This window comes from Colias philodice, chromosome 9 (assembly GCF_061535455.1).
Source record: "Colias philodice isolate Cphi_HAF_F1 chromosome 9, ilColPhil1 Martin Lab GWU primary, whole genome shotgun sequence".
In the NCBI taxonomy this organism is placed as follows: Eukaryota; Metazoa; Arthropoda; class Insecta; order Lepidoptera; family Pieridae; genus Colias; species Colias philodice.
The window spans coordinates 10,167,439-10,192,204 of record NC_143094.1 but is presented as its reverse complement, the minus strand read 5'-3'; the positions used below and the strand labels follow the sequence as shown (position 1 = coordinate 10,192,204).

The following is a 24,766-nucleotide window of genomic DNA, read 5'->3' as shown; positions in this document are numbered from 1 at the left end:
TTTGTATTAAAATTTTGCAAGAGCCAGACAAAAAAAAAGATACCCAATATTGATATACAAAAAATATTTCTAATCTAAAAAGAGGTCATTGACGTTCCTATTCTTAGTTGTCTCGCAGATGGTAATAAAACCAATCATGTATGAAGGAGGCAATAAAAGGTTGGTATTTTTTTCATATCTACATAGGTTGTTAAAGAAAAGAACATAAAGGGGTGATATAACCATTTATTCCAATAAAATGCTCTATTTTAGTATTTTTGTAACACCATGATATTAAGTTAAACATTGACACATTAAGTAAATGTAGTAGTTAAGTAAACATTTATATCGAGCTCATAATCATAAAAGTCATAGCTTCGTTCCTCCATAAATAAAACAATATCTCAGTCCTTCCTTACGATTTTATTAAATAATACGGTTATACAAAGAGAATAAATTAAAAAGCCAGATTTAATAATCAATCATTCGTCGGTAATATAAAAATTCTAAACGGGCTCGGCGCGGCGTTCGGCCGGCCGAGCGGGACGCGGGTAGACAAACATAACAAACGTGTAGCGCGCGTTCGTCAAATGCAAAGACTACACATATCTATAAGCGACTATATTATAAAAGATGGGAGGGTTCTCCCGCACCTAACGACTCGCCGCGGACGCGGCCTTAACTATATTACACTTATAGAAAAATCACAAAAATTCAAGCGAAATAATAGGAATCGGAATATGCGTTCACGCGATGACGTCAGGCAGCAGCGCGTCGGCGGGCGGGCTGGGCGGCGCCTTGGGGCCGAGCGCGCCGTTGGCCAGCGCCTGCGCCTTCTGCGCCTGCTCGCGCTCGCTGCGCTTCGGCACGCTCTTCACCGCCGTCTTGTTGCCGACCGCGCTCTACAACACAACACAATACTGCATTACTCCACTCGTCTAATGGCCGTTCCCAATATCGTATCTATCTTCGGTTTGACCCTACTAAAGATAGAAAATGCTATCTATCTTTTGTTTTGGCGTCCCAATAAGCTTACTAGCGATAAGCTAACCTATCTCTAATCGCTATCTATCGTCTGGAGGACTAACTGCTTACTAGAGGTATATTTTTCTCTTTGAATTTGTCTATTTGAGCGTCACAATAACGTTTTAACAACTGTCAGCCAGTAATGGCCGTTCCCAATATCGTATCTATCTTACGATAGATAGAACCTTACCTTATCGGAGATAGCTGTCTATCTATAACAATAGTTTGAATATTGGGAACGGCCATAAATGAACATGTATGAACCGCGGAAATTATATGATTGCTTCAAATTGAAAAATTATAGTTTGCATTGTAAGAATAAGGTTTGTAAAGTCCGCTCATTAATGTATGGTATAAATGGCGCAAGTGTGATTCCAAAAAATGTTTTCAAAACTATCAACGCTTAATTTCTTGATAATAACATATTTAGCACTCTAATTTTTTTTTTCAATAAAATCTATTAAATTATCTTTTTCAAGAGTAAATGTAAATCTTACCAAACAATTACAAAGATTTATTGTAAGTTCATGAAAAACAAAATTTTATATTACTAATTTAATTAATAAAAAGCACATTCACACATTCCAATTGAAATGTTAGTGTAAAGTGTTGTTTTAATTAACCCCAATTATGTCAAACTTATATTACAAATTCTGTAAAAATTGTTTTCTCTTTGTTTAAATATAAATAGAAAATGATTAAATAAATCTCATATATGCAATATGGACATATTTTAAACGAGATTGTGTATTCTTATGATAAAAGGTTTCTTGCAAAAGTTGTATTTCCTATCTGAAAAAAAAGCTACCTTAGTATTTGCAGTCCTCGGAGGCGCAGTTTTGGCGGTGATGCGTTTGTTGGCGAGATCTTTGCTTTGTTTGTCCAATGGAGCCTTCACTGGGGGCTTTGCACTAGCAGTCCTGAAATGAGCAAAGTAATAAATTAATATTATTTTAAAGATAAATATTATAAACTAGCTTCCGCCCGCGACCGCGCAGATGTCGGTCTTCGCGTGGATGGTTTATTTCTCCATTTTGAGTAACTCTGACAATGACATCTTATAAATATCTATTAGACCCAAATACGGCTAGGCCTTTAATAATACGCAACGTGTGTTCGCGGTTCTACAGAATGAATATGACTAAGTATGAATATAACTGAAAAATTAAGATTATTTTTTTTTCTACGTATTTTCCAGGATAAAAAGTATCCTATTTTACGCCCAGGATAATAAGGTATAATTATACCAAGTTTCATCGAAAACGAACCGTTAGTTTTCACGTGATGTCTTCACAGACAGACAGACAGACAGACAAAATTTTTTTTAATCACATATTTGGGTTTGTTATCGATCCAGTAACACCCCCTGCTATTTATTTTTTCAATATTTTCAATGTACAGAATTGACCCTTCTACAGATTTATTATATGTATAGATTTTATTATAAATTTCAATAGTAAATTTTAATTTCATACAAGTTGTGTTTATATTTAAAACTTTTAAAAGGTATGTACATAAATTTTCAATTACGGAATTCACCTTCATCCTACTAATATTATAAATGCGAAAGTTTGTGAGGATGTGTATGTGTGTGTTTGTTACTCTTTCACGCAAATACTACTGAACCGATTACAATGAAATTAAGCACACATATAGAGGGTAACTTAGATTAACACATTATAGTATAGGTTTTATCAGACTGAATTACAAACAGAATTAATTGTGCGATAAAATCTCTGTTCCCTGAAACTCGTTTTTTCATTAAACCGTTTAAATATATTTGTACGATTGTTGTAATTTCCTATAAGTATAGAAACATATATTGTTATTTTACGACAAGCAATTTTAGTATTAAGAGTTGTTAAATTATGATTTCTTTGTTGGAAATTCTAAATAATAATAAAATAAAATCCCGGAAATCCCACGGGAACGGGAACAATGCGGGAGAAGCCGCGGGCGGAAAGCTAGTTAAAAATAATTGTGTTGATATAATATTATCTATTGGAAAAAAATATTTGAATCGTTTTGTAATCCTTTTTAAAAATGAAATTAGTAGTCTTACTTGGTCGGTGGGGCGGCGGGAGCGCGTGCAGCGGGGCGCGGCGCGGGGGCGCGGGGCGGGGGCGCCGCGCGGGGCGCCGCGGGGGCGGGCCGGGGCGCCGGCTTGGCCGCCTTCACGTCACCGTTCGTCAAGGGCTTCTTCTCGGGCACCTTCTTCACTTCCTTGGGTTTGGGAGCGGCCGCGAGCGTCGAGCTCGTCTTGGCGGTCGCCGGCCGCGCCGCAGCGGGCTTCGGCGCCGCGGGGGCGGTCGCGGAGGGAGCTCTCGGGGCCGTCGGTCTCGTTATCGGTTTGGGAGCGGCCGTCGTCGTCGGCGGCTTGGGCGCGGCGGGCTTGGGGGTCGGCTTGGCCGTCGCCGGCCTCGCGGGTGCCGGCCTGGCCGTCGTCGGCCTCGCGGCTGCCGGCTTAGCGGCCGCATCTTTAGCGGGCGCCGCCGCTTTAGGGGCCGCTTTCGTAGGGGACGCCGGCTTGGGGGCGGGCTTCGCTCGCGCCGCCGGGGCGGCGGCCTTCGAGGCGGAGCTCGGCGTCTTCGCCGCGGCGAGGCGCGGGGAAGCCGTGGCTGGCGATCGGGGAGTAGTCGCGGCGAGAGACGTCCGCGCCGCGGTCGTTTTGGGGGCGGCATTCGACGCTCGGGGCGTGGGCGTCGTCGGAGATTTCTTAGCGGGCGCTTTGGCCTTGGTCGTTGCGACCGTAGCGGCCGTGACGGCGGCGGCGGCGACCGCGGCGCCGGCCAGTGCGGCGGGCGCGGCGATGGGCGCGTCGCTGAGCGGCGCCGCGTCCAGCTCGCCCTCGACGGCGGGCGTGGGCGGCGGCGTGCCGGCCGGCCGCACCGCATCCTCTTGCTGTATTTCGCTGGTGACGGGCACGCAGATCTCTTGCGCGCGAGACTCCGGGATGCCGATGTCGATGTCGGTGACGAGGTCGGACCGCGCCTGCTCGGGCACGATGTCGGGCGCGGGCGCGTTCTCCTCGCGCGGCATTTCGTTCAATTCTATTTGCGCAACCTCGGGAGTCGCTCTGGAATCGCTCTGCGTTATGGCGACGATATCTTCCGTGGGTAGTGGCGACCTCGCCGCGGCGATCTCGGGCGCGGGGGATGGAGCCGGTGAAATGGCAGATTTAAACGTATCCGACGGCAGTGGAGATTTTGAATCTTGACCTACCGCGAAGGAAATTTCGTTCGATTGACATTCTTCTGGTGCCGGCGACGCTACCGATTCCACGGGCGCGGGTGATTCTTTTCTCATTAAGTCTTCCGTTACAAATGACTGACTAATATTTTCGACTGCATCTGCTTGTCGTTCCTCAACTGGAGATGATATTCTGTCATTAGTCAATAGATTTTCTTGTGACTCATTTTGTGTGTCAGGTACGGGTGACTCGGCTGGTAATTTTTCAGTTGGAATGGATGATTCGACTTGTGACTCTACTGGGAATGGTGAAACGGCTGGCGACGGCGATTGTCGTATCGACTGCTCCACTGGGAATGGAGACTCTCTGGTAGGAATCGACTCTTCGCCAAGCGAAAGAGACTCTGTCGGGACAGATTCTTGTACAGGTTGAGGAGACGCTCTCACTACTGGTTCTTCAACCGGTAGAGGAGACTCTCCGAGTACAGGTTCATCGACTGGAAGAGGAGACTCTCCGAGCACAGGTTCTTCAACTGGAAGAGGCGAGTGTGCAACAGGAGCAGGTGATTCTGAAGGAGCGGGCGATTCTCTGGGCAGTGGAATTTCTGCAGGAAGAGGTGTCTTGCTTTGTTCTTCAGAAGGAACTGGGGAATGGACTTCAATTGTGGGTTCTGTGGGTAGTGGCGACTGCGACGGCAGTGGTGATTCTGAACTTTCTAAGACATCAGAAACAATTCCAGAAGGTAGAGGCGATTTAGCTGAACATAAATCGTCAGGTAGTGGTGAGTCAAGCCGCAACGACGCTTCACCTTGCAAAGACTCTTGAGGCAATGGTGATTCAGCATTCTGTTCAGCAAACTCATTTGGTAGTGGTGATTGTGATGTGATCTGTTGTTGTTCTGGTTCTGGTGATTTTGATGACGAAATATCATGAATTGCAACTTCGTCACTTTCAAGAGTAATTTTAGGCGCCGAATGTACGGCTTCCTCTTCTTTAGTAATGTGATCAACTTCATTGACGTTTGAAAGTTCTTCTGTATCATTTTCAAACTGATTAAGTTGCGATTCCGAACTTTGATGAATATCTACTACTACATTCTGTTCAGTCTCTACAGAGTTTTCAATTTCATTATTTTTTTCTAGTAGTTCTGGTGAGACTGATAAGTTTTCTGATATTTGATTGTCAATAGCAACTTCTGCAACAATTTCATTTTCGTTGTCTGCAATATCTGTGTGCTCTATAAATGTAGATTCAACATCATCTTTGCTGTCTAAGGGCATATCAATTTCAATTTCATCACATGGAGATTCTTCAAGCTTGCCATCTATTTCTACATCTTGTGATACTTCATCCTGGGGTGTGATAGCCCTTACATCCTTTTCACTTTCTGAAGGATCAAGTAGATCTTCATTTGTGAACCCTAGTTCAGAACTCTTGCCATCAGGTATTTCTGGTATTTGTTCAAATAGTAATTTGTGAGATTCAGGAGTATCTGTGGGCATTACATTTTCTTGATGAAGGTTACCTTCAAATTCATTATTACAATAGTGTTGCATATTGTTGCTTTCAACATTGCAATCAATCATGTTGTCTACGAAATTGTTCTCAATAACTTGCACTCCATCATCAAATCTCATTATATCATTGTTTGGTTCTTGATCATTGCTAATTTGTGCAAAAGTATCTGCGTGTTGATCTGGACTAAGATTTTCCTTATCATCATCACCCTCTTGAATATTTTGACAAAAACCATTTGCTTGTATATCATCTTCATCATCACTTTCAGGCAACGGCTGGACGGCATTCAGGTCAACGTGTGATTCTAATTTGCTGAATCTTTCACAGGTATCATCATCTTTTTCTTGATAAAAACTCATGCTCATTGGATCTCTTTCTTTATTTTTTAGCCTCTCAAATAATTCATCATTAGTTTCATTACCAAAAGGATTTGTTTCTGTGTGAGTCTGGAATACCTGAAAAAGAAGAAGAACAGTTATTTGAATATTTTTTATTATAGATATCATTACTTATGTTTTTCATTGCTCCAAGTAATGCTTCTGTTCTATACAGATTGATATAAATTACAGTAAATAACACAATAAGATGCAAGATTTTAGTAATCCTTACATGTAAAAACAATGATGATGCCATTTCTAATAATATCACTTCTTGTAAATGCATGTTATAATGATAAGATATAATTTTTGAGATACCTTCTATAAACTTAATATAATCAGCATACAAGTGCCTGTGAGCTATTATAGTCAAATAAAGAAAATTAATTAAATTTACCTGAATATTACAGAAGTCTGTTGTATCTTTCTGTATTCTTTCGAAGTCTTGAATAATACGGGATTCCTTTTCCTTATCTGTTTCAATGCCCACATTAAAGCCAAAACCAAGACTATCCAGTTGACATTTGTCATTACCATTGAGATGTTCTGTTACACCTTCCATTGAAATGTTCTGGAATATAAAAAGTAACTTTAGTTAAATAAAATATAAAGGATAAATTTTTTAAATAAATAATACTACAAGTATGAACAGTATTTCACAGTTCATACAATGCAAAAACTAGGGATTATTACATTTAAAATATGTATAGTTAAATAAAATCCAATGTATTATATTATTTATTCTGACGATTCAAAAGTGCTTATGTAGTATGACTGTATGACTAGTAAACAAACAAAATATTAATGTTTGAGTGAGCAACACTAATAACAACATAATATACTCAATTCGATAATATTATAACATTGATAATGATATCACCTACTAAAACTATCAATAACTAGCGGTCCGCCCCGGCTTCGCCCGTGGTACATATTTACGTTTTCTCTACATAAAAACCATCCTCGTACTTCAAGGAATATAATAAAAAAAGAATTATCGAAATCGGTTCAGCCGTTCTCGAGTTATGCGCTTACCAACACATTTTGCGATTCATTTTTGTATATAAGACTAGCGGTCCGCCCCGGCTTCGCCCGTGGTACATATTTATGTTTTCTCTACATAAGAACCATCCTGGTACTTCAAGGAATATAATAAAAAAAGAATTATCGAAATCGGTCCACCCGTTCTCGAGTTATGCGCTTACCAACACATTTTGCGATTCATTTTTATATTATAGATATATTAAAAACCTCAAAACCTACATGGTGTCCGTTCAACTGGTCGCAATTGTCCAAGTCCTGCAGTTCGCCGGGGCAGCTGCCAGCGCCAGTCTGAAACTGGTTCACGTCCGGCACCTCAATGTCGTCCATCGGCAGGGGCTTCCGCGGCGACTCCGCAAGTAACACGTCCGAGCCGGCCACGCTGCCCGGCACGAACGGCGGCGCGTCCGGGTTCAGCGGTGAACTGTTCATGTCTACTGAACTACTTTCCCAGGCTGACTGCAATAAAAAACATTAACAATATTTACTTAATAGGATTCAGCACTTGCTTAAAATATCACGTATAGCCTATCTTGAAACATTTTGGTACAATTTGTCATTTAAAACCACAGCAATAAAATGGTATATTTAGCTGTAAAACCACCCTTAATCTGAATAAAATTCTCTGTAATTATATTGACAAATATAAAGTACTTTTTCACACTAAAATCAATATTAATCTACAAAACAATGAAAAGTAAGTCAATGATAAGTAAATTTATTTCATTTTGTAGATACAAAATGACATTAAGATAAAGTATTTTCATTTATTACATCCTGTTTACTGCAGTCACCTGCCATATTTAAGTTAAATCAATGTTAAAATGTTTGTTTATTTACGAACATAAGAATAAAAAAAAAGTTTGGAAAATCCAAAAGTGCACGCCTCATAATTTTTTTTTAATAATTATTTATTAATTATTATTTTTGTTTATTTAATAACAATTAAACCACATCGAATCAGACCCTGAAAAATGAAAGGGTTCTATTCCTGAGCATACTCAAGCGTAAGAGAAAAAAAAAGACTCGATTAGTAAAGTATTTCGGTCGCTATCGTGTTAACAAGAAAATCCTCCGCACATACAGACACACGGACGTCCAAGACAGAACTTTTTTAAACTGTTTTTTAACTAGTTTAAATAACAAAAATGACATCAAAAATATCATGAATGTTAAAAATAGTGTTTTTTCTTAATATGTGTGTGTATGTATTATCTTACAAGCGCAATGTATGATACATAAAGACATTTTAAGTTTGAAAAATCAGATGTTTTGCGCGAAGTGACAGTAGTACCCACCTCAACGCTTCGCTTATGAGGCGTGCAATATAGAATGTGATATTTGGGCAAACAATAGATGCATAAAAATTTAAAGTCAAATTTTGGTGAATCAGCGCCTTATTAACAACATTGCCCAATGTGGAATGGTCAATTTTTAGATTTAAGTTTCTCTATTTTATTGTTTGATTGCACCTTTGTTCTTAGCAGTAAGTAATTTTTCGAAAAGGTTGTAAATAAAGGAATTAAGAGAAATTCCCAAATAACAGATGTTTAGTTAAGATAGTTTAGACTTTAGAGAATAATTTGTATAATGGTCATTGTTAGATTTAAGTTTCTCTATTTTATTGTTTTATTGCACCTTTGTTCTTAACAGATGTTTTAGTGTTGCAATGAAAACAAAGCATTTATATTTTAAACAAAACAATATTTTATAATAATTATTATGTAATAGTCCGGGATACATCGCCCATTTTTGCAAGTGATTACTATCAAGGTAATTTTTCGTGAGTAGCTTTATTTTGATGAGATGCCCAATAAGTTCATGTACGAAACTCTCGATTGTGGTAGCTTACAGAGGTAACAAGGATAAAAATTTTTGATTTGACGGTTCTCAAATATTTATTACGCAATTTGTAGGACAATATGTCTGTTGAATTATTTAAGTATTAAATAAGTGAAAATAAAAAAATCAGCTGGTTAGTAATCATTTATGATGACTTCGTTATCGATACACATTGGAAAGGGGGACTCTTTGATCAAACCATAGATTTTGTAGGACAAATATTTTTTCGAATAATTTAGATAATTATCTTGAGATTGAACAAAAAAAAACATTCAGTTAGTAATTAATATTTGAGAACCATCAAATCAAAATATTTTATCCTTGTTTCCTCTGGTAGCTACCACAATCGAAAGTTTCGTACATGAAATTATTGGGCATCTCATCAAAATAAAGCTACTCACGAAAAATTAGCTTTATAGTAATCACTTGCAAAAATGGGCGATGTATCCCGGACTATAAACAAAATAGCTGTCAAGTCAATTAATCATCAATGCCTAACTATAGGTGGTAGCTAGCTCGTAGATACTAGCTTTATTACTTGTCCGGAGTGTCAATAAAACCAAATGGTTATTTTTACTTATGATATAAAATTGATTAATTCAATCAATGTTACATTTACAATACAAAATATCGAACATAACTAGTTACAGAAACATGTGTCAATTAACAAGGTACCTACATCTTGTTGCAAATTCAATTTTTATATTCCGTTCTTTCATCATAGAAATTCATACAACTGGTTGTTTTATGGAAAACAAAGTAAACTAACATCCTGCTATTTATTCATATATTGTTGTACAAGGAAATGTATATAATTAATAATGACTTACATTATCTTGACAGGGTGTTTCTGAGCGCGGCGGCTCGTCGGCCTCCTCGCTGGGGTTCTGTTCGCGTTCGCCCTCGCCTTTGTAATAATTCCACTCGTCCTCGGACTCTTCGCCGCTCTCAGCTACATTATCCACCAAGTTTCCGTCGACGTGGCCCTCCTCCACTGCACAACACAATAAGAACAAAATTCAAACGTGCTCCACTCGAAAACACCAGGTGATGCAAAGTAAATGTACATTGCACACCCTTTACTATCAACAGGTGACACACCCTCACGAAAAAACCGGCTTATAATATTACATTCAAGTCTCGACTTTTAAATATTGAGAATTCCAATTTCAACTTGATACGTAAATAAATTATGCCGGTGACAGATAACGGCCGAGAGCCGCGTGCTAACAATATTTACTGGTCGCGATTTAAAAACTCGCGAAACGCAAAACTTTGGCGGACGCCATTTCGAGAACGGCTGTTCAGACACGCCCGGTAAGAATATAAATTCCTTTATAAAATGCACAAGGGAGTCTTCGGCCTTTGCGGGAATCCTTTTCACGACGATGGAGGGATGCGCCTTCCGACGAACGATCTATTTCTATTTCCAGAACACCGCTCGGCATGAATCAACACAAAAATAACCACAAATACTTCTGTAAGTATACAAAATTAAGCAACATTCTTCGTAAAATCACATACCAAAAACGGTTTTTCACAACACAAATTTATTATATAATTTGAGCACTGGCGATCCAATAATTCGCGATGTTCAAATAAAGACAAAAGTCCGTTTACAACAGTAGTGCAAGGCAACGATATGAGAGCAGCACAGAGTCGACGAGCGTTCAATGAGTGACTGAGAGCGGGATGGAAAGACGGCCCACGTCGGGGCGCGAGGCGAGGCGAACGGGTGCCGGTGGGACGCGACGGGGTAGGGGAGAGGGGTGAGTCAGCCCATGCAATCGTTATTTAAAATATTATTTAGGGATTATTAAAATAAATAGACAGTATTTATTATGCCATACATTAAAAAACATAAATATATTCTGATACAGATAACGTGAATAACTATCCAAAAGACTTACTTTTTTCAATAATTATGAATTAAGTAGGTATGTAATTGTTATCACTTATCATTGAATACGTGCGAATATGTATTTATAATTTCTATACTATAAATTTTACATTGGGACATATTGAAATAGGATAATAATATGAATAAAGAATACAAAATATTTTATTAGTGTTTAGTAATATTAAATTCTTTTTTTATAATACTTATATGTATTTTTATCAAAATGGATTAGGTATGACTAACTTAGTGGTTTAAGACATTTTTTGGCGATATTTTTTGCACCGTTTAATGAGTATGTTTGTCTACACACAAGGAATGTCTGTATCGGCCTTGAGCCTTGGCAGTGGAATGTCTAATATGCCGCGACTCGCGAGCCGATAACATAGGTCGTAGCCACAGACATGTATCAAGATAGACTAAGCGAGTGTATGTACTTCCCGTGTCCAAACTAAGATTATGAAACTTACTTGACGCTGGCCTACACTCAGTCCGCGCTTGCAGTTCGCCAAGGAAAGACGTGAAGCTGAATAAAGTAAAATGCCGAATTACGCCGTTATAAACTGTAGAAACTCCACAGCTGTGAGTGGCCGAGTTAGCAGAGATGTTTCCTTCCACCGGTAAGTAATTTTCTAATCAGAATATGCACTATTTATTTTAAAATCAAATAAAGAATATCTGTGGAAAACGATCGTGACAAACACGGATACCAAATCATACGAAATGATTCGGAATACATTGCGGCTTTTACTTGGCACGGTAAAGATCGAGTCGTATGATAACAAGCAATGAATAGCGTCTTCTCATTTTTCTGTTCTCATTTTTCTGTCCAATTTTGTGGTTAGTGATGTTCATTTGATGCAACAGTTCTCGATTCTAATCGATTTTATAATCGAACAGAAAAATGATAATTTGAAGGAGCAATTTTTCAGAAAAAAAGGCATAGATTTTTTTTGTCATTTAATACGACTTGACCTAGAACTTTTAAGTATTTTAATACAAAGGTACTAAAAATAAATATTATGACATGGACGCCATTAGTTAAAGTGTCATCTTGGGAGTTTTTTAAGAAAACTCCTTATTGCTTAGACTATGTTTGTTTTTTCAGTTTTCCAAGTAACCCGAACATAAAAGAAAAATGGATTGATGCAACGGGACATAAAGATTGATTGATTGACAGTTTCATTACTTTCTTTCGATGGCCTCTCTAGTACGTAGTACACGGTAACTCAATGGGCATATGTAAGAAAAAGCTAAAACACATTAGTTTACTTGTTAGAATATTAAAAGGTTTATAAATTTATTTTATCATTCCTCTGTCTATGGTAATTATCATTTTTCTGTCTTGAATCGATTTAGTAATCGATTCATTTATTTGACTACCTCTTAGACATAGATCTAGTTTGATCTGATTTCTTTCGATTTACTTCGATGGGATAGGACGATACTAGAATCGCCGCGCGAGTGGCGTCCTAATCGATTTAGCGTAAAATGAAATTACCATCACTAAAAAGCGCTCGTGACGTCATAACGCGTCAAGGTCAGTACAAAAAATATGACACGCTTGGTTTTCATACAGATCGCGGTACTTGCGTAGTCTATCTATGTCTGTGGTCGTAGCACTGGAACGCGACTAAATTGCAACCATTATGTCTCCCCTCTATCTATACCATAGTCCATAACATAAACAATATAATATTACCTATATACTTAAATTAAGAAAAATTTCAAGAGCACTCTAAAAATATTATCATCTATAAGTATTTGCATTTATTTGCGTCAATCTTTCAATCAATTTTATTATTAAAAAACAAAAAAAATATATATGAAATATTTGATGTGTAAAATTAACAATTTACAAAATTGGTGTAGTATATTTTAAAGCAATCTCTCTTATTGTTTGTGTTTTAAATAAGAAATTATAGTGTATTTTATTTATCAAAGAAATAATAATGAAATGACTAGGATAGGATTGTATAAATCGCACCTCGTTACCGATACGTGTGCCACGCATAATTCTTCACATTCTTTTTAGTTTTTATACGCGTTTACAGCACGATGCTTTCATGTACAATTTTCTAAGTATAAAATACTATTCAATGAACGGCACTTTGTTATTTATAAAATGATCTACTTATTTGAAACTAGCGGTCCGCCCCGGCTTCGCCCGTGGAACGTATTTACGTTTTCTCTACATAAAAACCATCCTCGGACTTCAAGGAATATAATAAAAAAAGAATTATCTAAATCGGTTCAGCCGTTCTCGAGTTATGCGCTTACCAACACATTTTGCGATTCATTTTTATATATAAGAAGATTACATATTTCAATAAATCGAAGTACCCACCCCCGTACGTCAAAAGTTTTGAAAAAAAAATAATTATCTACAGCAAATGTAATTTTATAAATGTATTTTACGATGAATAACGTCCACATTAGTTTTTTGGACTTTTCCTAAAATACTTTACCCCTAATTATTTAAAAAGTCTTAAATGTATCTTCAATCGTTATATTTATGCGTACTTATTTGAGGTAATTTGATGTAAGTATTTAATATAGAAGTGAGCAAACATTAAAAATTCAATTAAACAATGGTCAGCAAACCATTCTCAATTGTGACAAAAGTGACCGTGACCCGTAACCGGTACTGCGGCAAAAAAAACGTTTCTCTATAGATAAAAGTACCAACAATAATTTTAAACATTACCTAATGCTTTAGTGAAAAATTATTATAAGATTATATTAGAGAGCGGCTGATAAGGCGAAATTTAAATCATTATAATTTTTTACATCATATTATACATTCTACATTATGTCATAGGTATTTTACTTTCCAAGTTTCTAACCACAGAAATATCATATTAATTTATAAAATAATAAAGTGTAAATATTTAGAATAAAATAACATATTACGTAATGAGATAATTTTAACTTTTCTCTAGTAATTATAGAATTATTTCTTGCGAATTGTGAGTGGAATTATATTTTACACTTAAAAATTTTACCAATTGTAAAAATGTGGTATTGTTAAATTGGAAGTAACAATACCGTGACGAAAGTGGATATTACATGCATGATATTTTTGTTTCAATAATGTTTAAAATAGCGAATGTATCAATAGTATGGATATTAAGAAAAAGAATAGACATAGCAAAAATAATGATAGAAATATTAATTTGACTACATTTCTGCACTTCTATTCTTTTGTTTAAATGAAGATGAAATACAATAGTAGTACATATTTTTATATTCGTAGTCTGTGGAACAAGTAGCTTATTAAACTTTCTTTGTATCCATCATAAGACAATGTACAATTATCTGGACGAAATGTATAACTACCGTCACATTGCGACAAAGTAAATGATGACGTCTCCTCGAATTCTGTTCCCAAGACAATCAAATTAAAAACTTCCGCTACTTTGACTTACTTCTAACATCCTGAATAATCCAATCCCTTCAAATATCATTTACAATTCCCACAGGCAACAGAAGATCGAGCTATCGAGTATATTGTGTTTGAGCTTTCTCGGTAATTGAGAGAGTAGCTTAAATCTTTGTTTTATCTTTCTTTCAAACAAAATTAATCTTAAAACCATTTGTCACTGTTAGAACTAGTCCTATTGTTTTTGGCACTTCGTGGCAGACTACAAAATGCCAATTTACATAAGTATAATTTATTATTGCATTAGTGATTGCAGCCCAAGTCACAATTAGTCCATACCGGGCATACTTACATCATAATCCTTAACATGACAGCCATTGAGAGAGCTGGCAAGGGATCTCGTTTATATTAACACAACTTCTTTATCAATGCTTTTGCTATTGGCTAGTAATGATAATAAAAGGTCCTAATAAGTGTAAAATTTAAAAACATATTTGTAAAAATAACAAATTGGTGGTGAATATAGCTGGTCATATGATAGTAAGCGACCACGCGCACGTCCAGGCCGTGTAACACCTCGCAAACGACTAATAATAATAATTTTCTAATACTGAAAGAGAAGGAGACATAGTTCGCGGAAGACAGGAATAAAGGAAAGGAAAGGTGGGTTAACAAGAGGGTATGCGTGTCCGTAAGCAAACATTCGGTTTCCATGGCAACTCACCGATCCTGGCGGGCGGCGCGCGGGGCGCGTGCAGCGGCGGCTCGTGGCTGCGCATCTCCACGTCCGCGTCGTCCGCGTCCGCGTCCACGTCCACCGCGGTCTCGGGCCCGAGGTCCTCGCTGTCGCTGTCCGACACGCCGTTGTCCGCGCCCGCCGCCTCCGCCGCGTCACACGCGCCCTCCACGGCGAACGGCGGCGCGTTCACCACCGCGTTGTCCAGCCTGTGGTGAATCACTGCATCAGTTAAAGCACTCTGTTTTATCATTAAAGGTGGTTTAACCGTTGCTTCAGTTAAATCGGTCTATTATTTATCGTGCTGTGCGATCCAGAGGAAGGAAAATACACTAATTCCTCTTGTCCTTTTATACGGATCCGGGTCCAGATAACTAAAGTGGCCATCTACTTCCTTGTGGTGTTGATTCATGCTTGCTTTGTTTCTAAAAGCATTTTAGTCTCTGAATTCTAACAGATTTCTGCTGCTTTATTAATCAAAAAGATTCCTTCAATTCTAAAAATTTACTGTAGTTTAGTTGTGTCCACAGATTTATTACAATTAGATATTATAAAAGACTTGTGTTTGAAATAATCATTAGAAAGTGTAGAAAATAATGGACAATAACTGTTATGGAAGATCGATAGATTATGATTAGATCTGGATTCATGTTATGGTACATTTTTCTCGTGACTAATGCAGTTATTATTAGAAGAAGTTATCTACATAAAACTGATTGATATTAAGATAAGACTTAAAATCCTCTTAAAATATAACCACCTCAATAGAGTTATGCAAATTGAGAATGAACAGATTTGAATATCAATCTCAATATTTCATCTTATTGAGGTAGGTAAATTAGCTGAACGCCCTGTGATAGAAAATGAGAGTTAAGGTTGATATACCCTTAGTACCTATTGCTTTAGGTATAAATGTTGTCTGATGATAATACCCCAGCCACACGACTCGACGAGTGGTATGGGAAGTGACGAGGGAAGTAGGCAGGGACGTAGTGTGGCCACGTTACTCGTCATGCCACTCGTCGTGCTCATCGTCCAGCTCACTGCTGTCGGCTTTTGCGCGCGAGTCAAAGGACCGGCAATACGAGTGCGAATTAGGGATGGGCGTCATGGAATCAACGGACTAGTTAAATTAACCGTCTATATGCATATAGACGGTTAATTAACTAGTAATGTAAAATAATTTAACTAGTATGTACACTCAACGATTCGACTAGTCCATCGCTCACCAATGCACTAGTTGAATTCAACGGCTAAACAGTCTTATTGATAAGAATACTTAAATTCTTTTCTTTGAAGTTTTAAAAAAAAAAATATTTTTGGTTGACAAGACCAATGTTTTGAATTTAAACTATAAAAACAAACGATAATAAGTTTTTTAGTAATACTTTTTTTTAGGGAGTATAATTTTTGTAAGAAAGCATAAATATTTATTAATTGTTTTATTGAGATTAGAATTTATTGTTTTAAGAATTTATTTAATAATAGTTATTTATTTTACACATGGACTAGTCGAAGATTTTAACTAGTTGAATGACTAGTTGATGAACGACATTTAACTATCTAGTCTCGTTGATGAAAAATACGTCGACGACCCATCCCTAGTGAAGAGCGTCGCGATTAATCGCGCGAGTAGAGCAGTGTGTGGTCAGACGGCAATATCGAGGCGAGCGGCAGCGCGATGAGCAGGACGAGGAGCAGCACGAGTAGCAGGACGAGTAGCATAGTGTGGCTGGGGTATAAGATTCGAAGCCATACCATGTTAGAATGCTCAAGCACTTTCGTTTTCATTACTTATGTTATATAAAATAGCAAGGTCAAATAATATCAAAAGTTATTCGTATTCTATTCTAGTCATAAAATGAAGTCATCTTGCTTAAACCCAATAAAACGAGATTCGCGTGAGCTTTGGCAAAAATTCGTTATTTTTTACCGACTTTGCATTAAGAATGATAATGTTAGTTTATAGTTAATTTTATGTAAAATATTTAATATAAGATGTTACGTACCCAAGATCCATGGGCGGGCGGTTTTGAGCGGCAATCTCACGCGGGTCCTTCAGGAACACCACGATTATGGAGATATTGTCTTTCGAGCCCGCCAAGCGTGCTTCCACTATCAGACGTTCTGTCACCGCCTTCAAGTCATCTGGACACAAAAAAATGACATTAAAGTGATATGCTTTAATCAATTTTCAATAAACATTATGTATAAGTGCTATGACCTTCACACGCTTCATCGTTCCATCCTAACGATATTAGAGCATCGACTCAGAGGAGAGTTGAAGTACGAACGTGAATTGACAAAGTAATTTAGATTTTCGTTTTGTCAACGCAATAATTATTTATACAATCGAATTTTAATAGCGTCTCCGCTTATTCAAAAGATATTTCCCAACAGTTATTATCCTTAAAATATCAGTGTGTCATCTAGCGCCAAAGTGTTGTTGCGAAGTCTATTATGTCGACAATTTGTTGCGGCACAATGGTGAATAGAGTTGTCGGATATGGAGTAACGATGTTTATGTTTCCATTTGCCGCGGCTCACACCGAGGATGTCCTTGTTCAGAGCCAAACTGCTGTGAGTCAGCACGACGCTATTGTGCCACATATGTGCACGTAAAACTCTGTATGTCCTATGCAACACCTTAGGCATTTTATTCCGTTACTTTACTCTAGATTTATTTATATATTACTCGGTACAAAATGGAGTTAATGTATATTTTAGGCCATCACGTCATACTATAAAATTGCCATCGACATGCGAGGGGACATCATTTCACGGTCAACTATTGCGTGTTGTAAAATTTTGATAAACGCGACAGCACTGAGAATAGTGTGACAATAAAAATGTCCATATTTTTTGTAATTATCCAGACACCTGTGGATCATAGAATGACAATAGCGCGACACGCCCTTATAGTTGGGGCGTGTCTAGGTGAAGTATGTACTTGGTCCGGTATTGTAATATTATATGTAACTATGAAAGTTATTTTGACAGCGCTCGATGCTAGGCATACGCGCCTTGACTTTGCCCGCTATTTCGGGGCGCGGTCGTCGCCACCGCCCTTGCTTTTTACCCTGTTTGGTCTGGCTCTCCGCCAACCGCGCCCTGTCTACTCTTTAAATCGTTCAGGCGAAAGCAGTAAAATTATATCTTTGATGTATAAACCTAACGTAGGATAAACTTATTAACGACTAAGATATTGTACCTAGTTTTAAACGGTACAATACTTATTTTGGCGAAATGCAATCATATTGCCATATTCAATGCGTGACAACTGTTCATAAAGACCTTGGTTATTGAGGTGTAAAAGTAGTGAAAAATTTGTTTAATTTTTTTTGTAATGCCACGTCATACACGTACGACCTCGGTATATTTCGACTTCAAAAACGAATTAATTATGGTGATAAAATATTTGAGCTATCTATCAAGTTAGATTTGCAAAAACTGATAGGTTTAATCGTTTTTAGAGTTTACGAAGTTTACGAAGGATAGGTAAAAATTACGTTAAAACCTTAAAAACCAATATATTATCCTTTACAATAGAAAAGATTAGGAGCGCAACGTCGAAATAAGAAAATAAATTCAGAAGCAACGCAATAAGAATTCCTTTTACTAAAACGTTGCGACAATAGCATCAACTAAAAAGGAGTGCACTGAAGATGATTGCATCGATTACTACCGCTCGGCTAACGGTGGTATAGACTATAGAGTATAGATGGAATGTGTACAGTGTAGCCGGCAGCCGGCCATTGTTCCTTGCAGCAAAAACCGATTACGGCCACGCTCAACAACGCATACTAAACTTACGCACCTGCTGGATTTAAAGAAATACCGCATTTTAAATAGGACTCAATCGATCAATGAATGCCCTTATAATTGACTTTATAAAACTATGTAAGATGGATTGTAGTCACGTGTCCCAAAAGTTCATTCAATTGTTTTACAATATTTCGTAATCAATGCTTAGAATCTAGATGCAATTCCAAGTTGCACGAGAAAATAGTAAATACAGTCATGAATATATCTCATTTGCAAAATAAATTATAAATGAACGTGTAATTTCACAGCGTTGAAACGTTAACAAGCATATTCATTCTCGTTATCTATGCGATAGTTCTATCATTAAATTACATGTAAACCCTATTACCGTGTAGATAGGCAATAGGAGTGAAATTAAATCATGAGGAGGCGGAGGGTGGCAGGTGGCCGAGACGTCGGATCAAGTGCAATTTTCCAGTAACTTCATCCGGCCCGATGCAAGCCCGACTCAAAGCACGACTTTAAGGATCGATGTCGATATTATGGTCTGGACGGCTCGTAATACATTGATTCATATCTAGCCTTCTTTACTACATGCCTTCAGTATGTAGCAATTTTGATATACCTCATTCGTTAGTAGCGAAAGCTTTAATTTATTATTATTTAGATTTATGTAGAAAAAATTAAAAGCTCAAATGTTTTTGTTTTTTTGCTTCGCACCCTGAAGCTTTTGTAATAAGTGTTGCTACCGCCGTTAAAACTTAACAGATATCTTTTTTGAACTTCCAAATAAACCTAAAACATTTTAATTGAGCAGAAGTTAGCGCAATGATACGGCATAACATTCAATTTATAAATGCTCTTAAAATTTCAATGTTACGTCTAGAGCTTGGCGCAGAATTCAATTCAATTCAGCTAAAATGTATGTACACGTAAACTTTTCATCTACTTTAGTAAAAAGCTCTTCAAAACTGCATATAAACTACACAGGCTCGTGCACCGCGCTCATGCAAGAGACAGGATGGGGAGTCACGACCCCCCAGCCGCCATTGCTGCTTTGCTCAAAGGTACAACCTGCGATTCAACTGTACGTGAAATTCAACCACGGCAAGGCTATACAGACGGTGCTATTAAATTTCCTACTTAGAGCCCCATTACTCTGAATTTTTATTTTAATCGACGACTATATAAAATAAAATAATACACTTTTTTCAAGGTACTCCACAATACAATAATAATAATAATAAATTCTTTATTTAAGAGTAACAGAGACTCATTTTACATACAATACACAAAAATCACTAATACATATAAAATTAAGCTCACAATCATAAAATATAAAATTAACATGTCACAAATAATAATAATCAATACATAAAATCACAGAAAAATTAAATAAAAATAAAAATTAAAATTAAATTACGCAATAAATAATTAATCTAAAAATACAAATTATAAAATTGACATGTCACAAAAATATAATAATAATCAATGAAACATACATAAAATCACAGAAAAATTAAACAAAAAATAAAAATTAAAATTAAAATACGCAATAAATAATTATTCTAAAAATACAAATTATTAGGTATACAATTTAAAAAACTTCACGTCTCACCAACACATTAATAAAATGTTCGTGTATTGGTGAGTCTATTTTTTGCGATAATGTATTTAGTATTTTGTTGGGACTTGCACGTAACCGTTGGAGTATTGAAGCTGTCTTTTTTCGCAAAATGGCATGAAAATCATTAGTGTGAGCCTGCGCAAACATTTCAGACGCTGAACAATGCCTCGGCAAGCCCATCAGCATCCTAAACCCATTATTATATTGCACCCGTAATGCATTCATACTCTTTTTTGAGTACTTGAACCACAGGCTTCCCGTGTAAAAGTTTTGGCAATAGGCTTTGAATAGAGTTATTTTTGCCTCTTTGCTACATCGGGCGAACCTGTGGGCCAGCATATTACATTTCGCCGCCAGGGATCTCCTCTCACGCTCAATGTCAACTTGATCATTCAAGTCCTCCGAAACACAGTGTCCGAGATACTTAAACTGTTTTACCCTCTTTAATGCTATTTGGTTTAAGCTGACTACGGGTTCGTAACCAATGTGCTTTCGGGGGACTCCAAAGATCATATAAACGCTTTTTGCGACATTATATGATAAGCCATGCTTGGCAGCATACTCCTGGCAGGAATTCAGTAGTTCTCTAATGGAACCTGCAGTGGGTCCTAACAGGACCATATCATCTGCGTAGCTGATGTTATTAACGCATACACCATCTATCCAACAGCCTCCCTTTTTCCTGAGCTCTAATATGAGTTCATTTACATATAGGTTGAAAAGCTTCGGCGAGGTTAAACCTCCCTGCCTCACGCCACACTCCAACCTATATGAATCGGATAACTCTGTCCCCCACCTGACATTGTTCACTTGATTTGCATACCAAAATTGCAGTACACTTATCAACTCCCTTTGTACTCCCGCCTTCTCCATCTTTTCCCACAGTATATCATAAGATACAAGGTCAAAAGCCTTAGAAAGATCGAGAAAGCAGGCGTACACTGGGGTTCTTCTGCTAGTATAGTATTGAATAGTTTGTTTTAGGCAGAGTATCGCACTTTCTGTTGATAGACCTGGTTGAAAGCCGAATTGGGCATCATCCAGGTTCAGCGCTTCGCCAAGACATTTATCAAACAAACTATCCAAAACCTTAGCTGCTATGGTGGCCAGTGATATTGGTCTGTAATTTGACCTATCCGAAATATTGCCAGTTTTGTTTTTGACAATAGGGACCACAATAGTTCTCATCATCTCAGCGGGAATATAAGAATGACTTACACAAAGAGAGTAAAACTTAGCAAGCACTCGGGGCAAGTGCACACCTGCATATCTCAAATGCTCCACACTGAGGCTATCATAGCCCGGTGATTTACCTCTCGTCATCTTATTTATGACACTCGCCACCTGTTTAGCTGAAAAAGTAATAAGATCATTGTTTAGATCTTTATCAAGGCTAAACATCTGCTTGGAAGGTCCCAAAGGTGTTGATACCTTAAAGTGATCCCTAAACATATTTGCAATTTCTTTCGGAGTATTGCAGCCCGCGACACTCACTGGTAAGCTCGGTCGAACATTGAGATTATTGGTCGCTTTCCAAAATCTGGAAAAGTTTTTTGTTGACCTGTAAGAAGCAATCATGTCCATTTTTATTTCATCTTGATGATTCTGACACCATCTCAGCCTACTTTTAAATATTTTACGACTTACACACATATCTTCCCAGATCTTGCCAGTTTTTGGTTTATTATATGACAGCCATATGTGGTATTTCGACCGAGCCTCACAGTGAGCCTCACGTACATGTTTATTCCATCCAACAACTTGACCTTTTTTCTTCTCAATTACTGTATGAGACAATGAGGCAGCATGGGACAGAATTCCTATAATCTCATTGTACACTTTATCAAGGCAAACTTTATGATATGTGTCTCTGCATATTTTTCCACAACTTTTATGAAATTCAGCAAAATCAATCTCTCTGAGTTTGCTGTTACATATTTCATGATACTCACTAATCTGGCGCTCATTCCTGTGACCCCATTTTATTTTATCAATGACATATCCTGATTGAGGCATTTTTGTCATAATACAATTGAGGTCACATTCTATAATAAGAGGAAAGTGGTCAGACCAGTAGACATCATGACCTAAACTTACATCAATTACAGTCCGCCAAGCAGATTTAGTCACTATGCAGTGATCTAACCATCGAAGACTGCCATTGATGTCACTTCTGTAGGTGTATGTATTAGAATTAATACCCAATTTATTTGTGTCCGCACATATCCACAATTCATCAGAGCAAAAAGTGTCTAACTCATTCCAGAAAGGCTGCATAGGATGTGCGTTAAAGTCACCTAACATGAAAATATTTTCTATGTTATAGCTATCAACTATGGTCTTAATTTCACATAAACAACTCGTAAATTCAAACATATTTTCAGAATTATCAGTTGGCATATATACACTAAATATTATAATATGTGTATTATTACTTAAAACAGCTTTAAACGCACATATTCTATTACTATTGCAATCAATAATTTCTACACTTTTAAACAAGCCTTTTCTCCACAGGATTGCAACCCCACCGTATGGTCTGCCCTTAAGTAGGCCTTTAGTTAAGTCTACAGCTGATTTACCTGTGTATTCAAAGTCTTTGCTTATCGACCCAAGCAAAGGCAGATCATACGGCAGTAGCCAAGTTTCTTGAAGAGCAAGAATATCTGCATATCTACACATGTCGCTCACATTATCCAACGATCGCTTTAGTGATTTACAATTAAAACTTATCATTTTACATGTTTTAGCCATTATTAATTTTTAACTATTATTAACAACTACTTTACAGTGACAGCTTCACGTGATTTTCCCGATTTGGTAGATTTTTTAAGTGTAATAAAACGCCTAAAACAGATACCTTCGGGCCATGTTTCTGTATTCAAAAATATGTGTAATTTATTTCTAGCGACAAATAATTTAAATGAGTTATAGCTTTTTTCCTTTTTACATTGAATTTTTTCTAAAGTTACTAATTCACTAGTTTTGTTTTTAATATATTCCACTATGTCACTTTCACTTGTTTCTTTACACACGTTAGATATATACAACGGTACTTTGTTCGGCGCAGCTCTAAATTTATTGTCAAAATTCGCTCGCCCTGTCTCACTAATAAATCTATTTTTAGATATTACATTCTTTTTTCGTTGAACCGTTTGCCATTTTTCATCCTCATTTACTCGTTCATGCAATAAACTTTCACGAACAATGTCAGCCATAGTTCGCTCCGTAGTATTACAGTCATTTATGTTATTATAATTCATCGCACGTTCCACAGAAGCGCGCTCGCTGCATTCAACCGGTTTAGTAATGCACGAAACCGCGGTTGAACAATGTTGTTATAATACCTATAATACTTAATAGACATTGTTCACAGCCACAACATTCCAATAACCTCAGTCTAAAGGCTCAATTATGAAATTCCATCGGAGTCATAGCTTGTAGAACATTTTGATATTAGACCGATACAAACAGAAAGCGTTGTGAAAGCGAGAAACGAATATGACACCGTCTGTGGTCTAACAGTAGATCACTGCCACCACTGCCGATACATGAATCGGTTTATTGCTTCACAGAACAGAACACTAATACATAAGTTAATGTGTGAAAAGGACATTGCATGAGAACGCATCTGGATCACATATCTGGCAAATCAATATGGCATAGCTCCACTCGAAAACTGAAGTGTTAATTAAATGTATACGCAAATAAGCTACTCGGATGTGGGAGAGAGTTAGGTGATATTTACAGACACATTATGGTAGGAAAACAAACTTGGAGCACTTAAGCCCAGCCGCCGTGTCACGTCTTAGGATAGAGACATCGCCACAGCTCGGCTTACGACAAACATGAAAATCCCTAAGAGGCCCTTTTCACAAAATAACGAACTAGAACATGATGTTAATGTCCTGGTAAACACGACAAACATTACATTTAATTATGCATCTAATGACTTAACTGTTTAAGACGAAATCTCAGAATTGTGCAATTTAAATGAATTGCTCAGAATTTATTAAGAACCTTACTACAATTAGACAGAAATGGGAATCGAAATAAATGTGGAGAGACCTTTTACAAGTCGCTTATCCATCAGTTGGCCGGTAATTGGTTAGCGAGAGGGTGAGAGTGCACGGAAGAGTAACGTGGAACTGTCGGGAGTATCTCTAATTAACGCTCGAAGCGCCCACCGTTGATGCGATTGGCCTCGCCTAATTGGAACACTGTCTGTCGTACTGTACTGCGTACAGCCCGTGTCGCGAATCCGTTACTTTTCAATCTATGCAATGTTTTGGCTTTGGTCCACTATTCAAAGCTTTTTTTTTGTTACGAGATGAAAATGCTGCTCATATTATATTCGCATTTTAAATATTTCGCACATTATTACAT

The 24,766-nt window shown here is 37.4% G+C and overlaps 1 protein-coding gene across 1 annotated transcript in view; it reads right to left on the bottom strand.

Annotated features, from left to right (window-relative positions):
* Nucleotides 1-207: 207 nt before the first annotated feature.
* Nucleotides 208-24,766, bottom strand: part of LOC149486088 (uncharacterized) — an 81,870-nt gene continuing 57,311 nt past the window's right edge. The window contains exons 8-15 of the mRNA XM_089699437.1: nt 16,998-17,136; nt 14,977-15,197; nt 9,804-9,967; nt 7,354-7,590; nt 6,488-6,661; nt 3,068-6,168; nt 1,814-1,925; nt 208-881 (exon numbers count right to left, since the gene is read on the bottom strand). Coding sequence (XP_089555563.1) covers nt 726-881; nt 1,814-1,925; nt 3,068-6,168; nt 6,488-6,661; nt 7,354-7,590; nt 9,804-9,967; nt 14,977-15,197; nt 16,998-17,136 — 4,304 coding nt within the window. The 3' untranslated portion in view covers nt 208-725. The remainder of the gene's footprint in view (nt 882-1,813; nt 1,926-3,067; nt 6,169-6,487; nt 6,662-7,353; nt 7,591-9,803; nt 9,968-14,976; nt 15,198-16,997; nt 17,137-24,766) is intronic.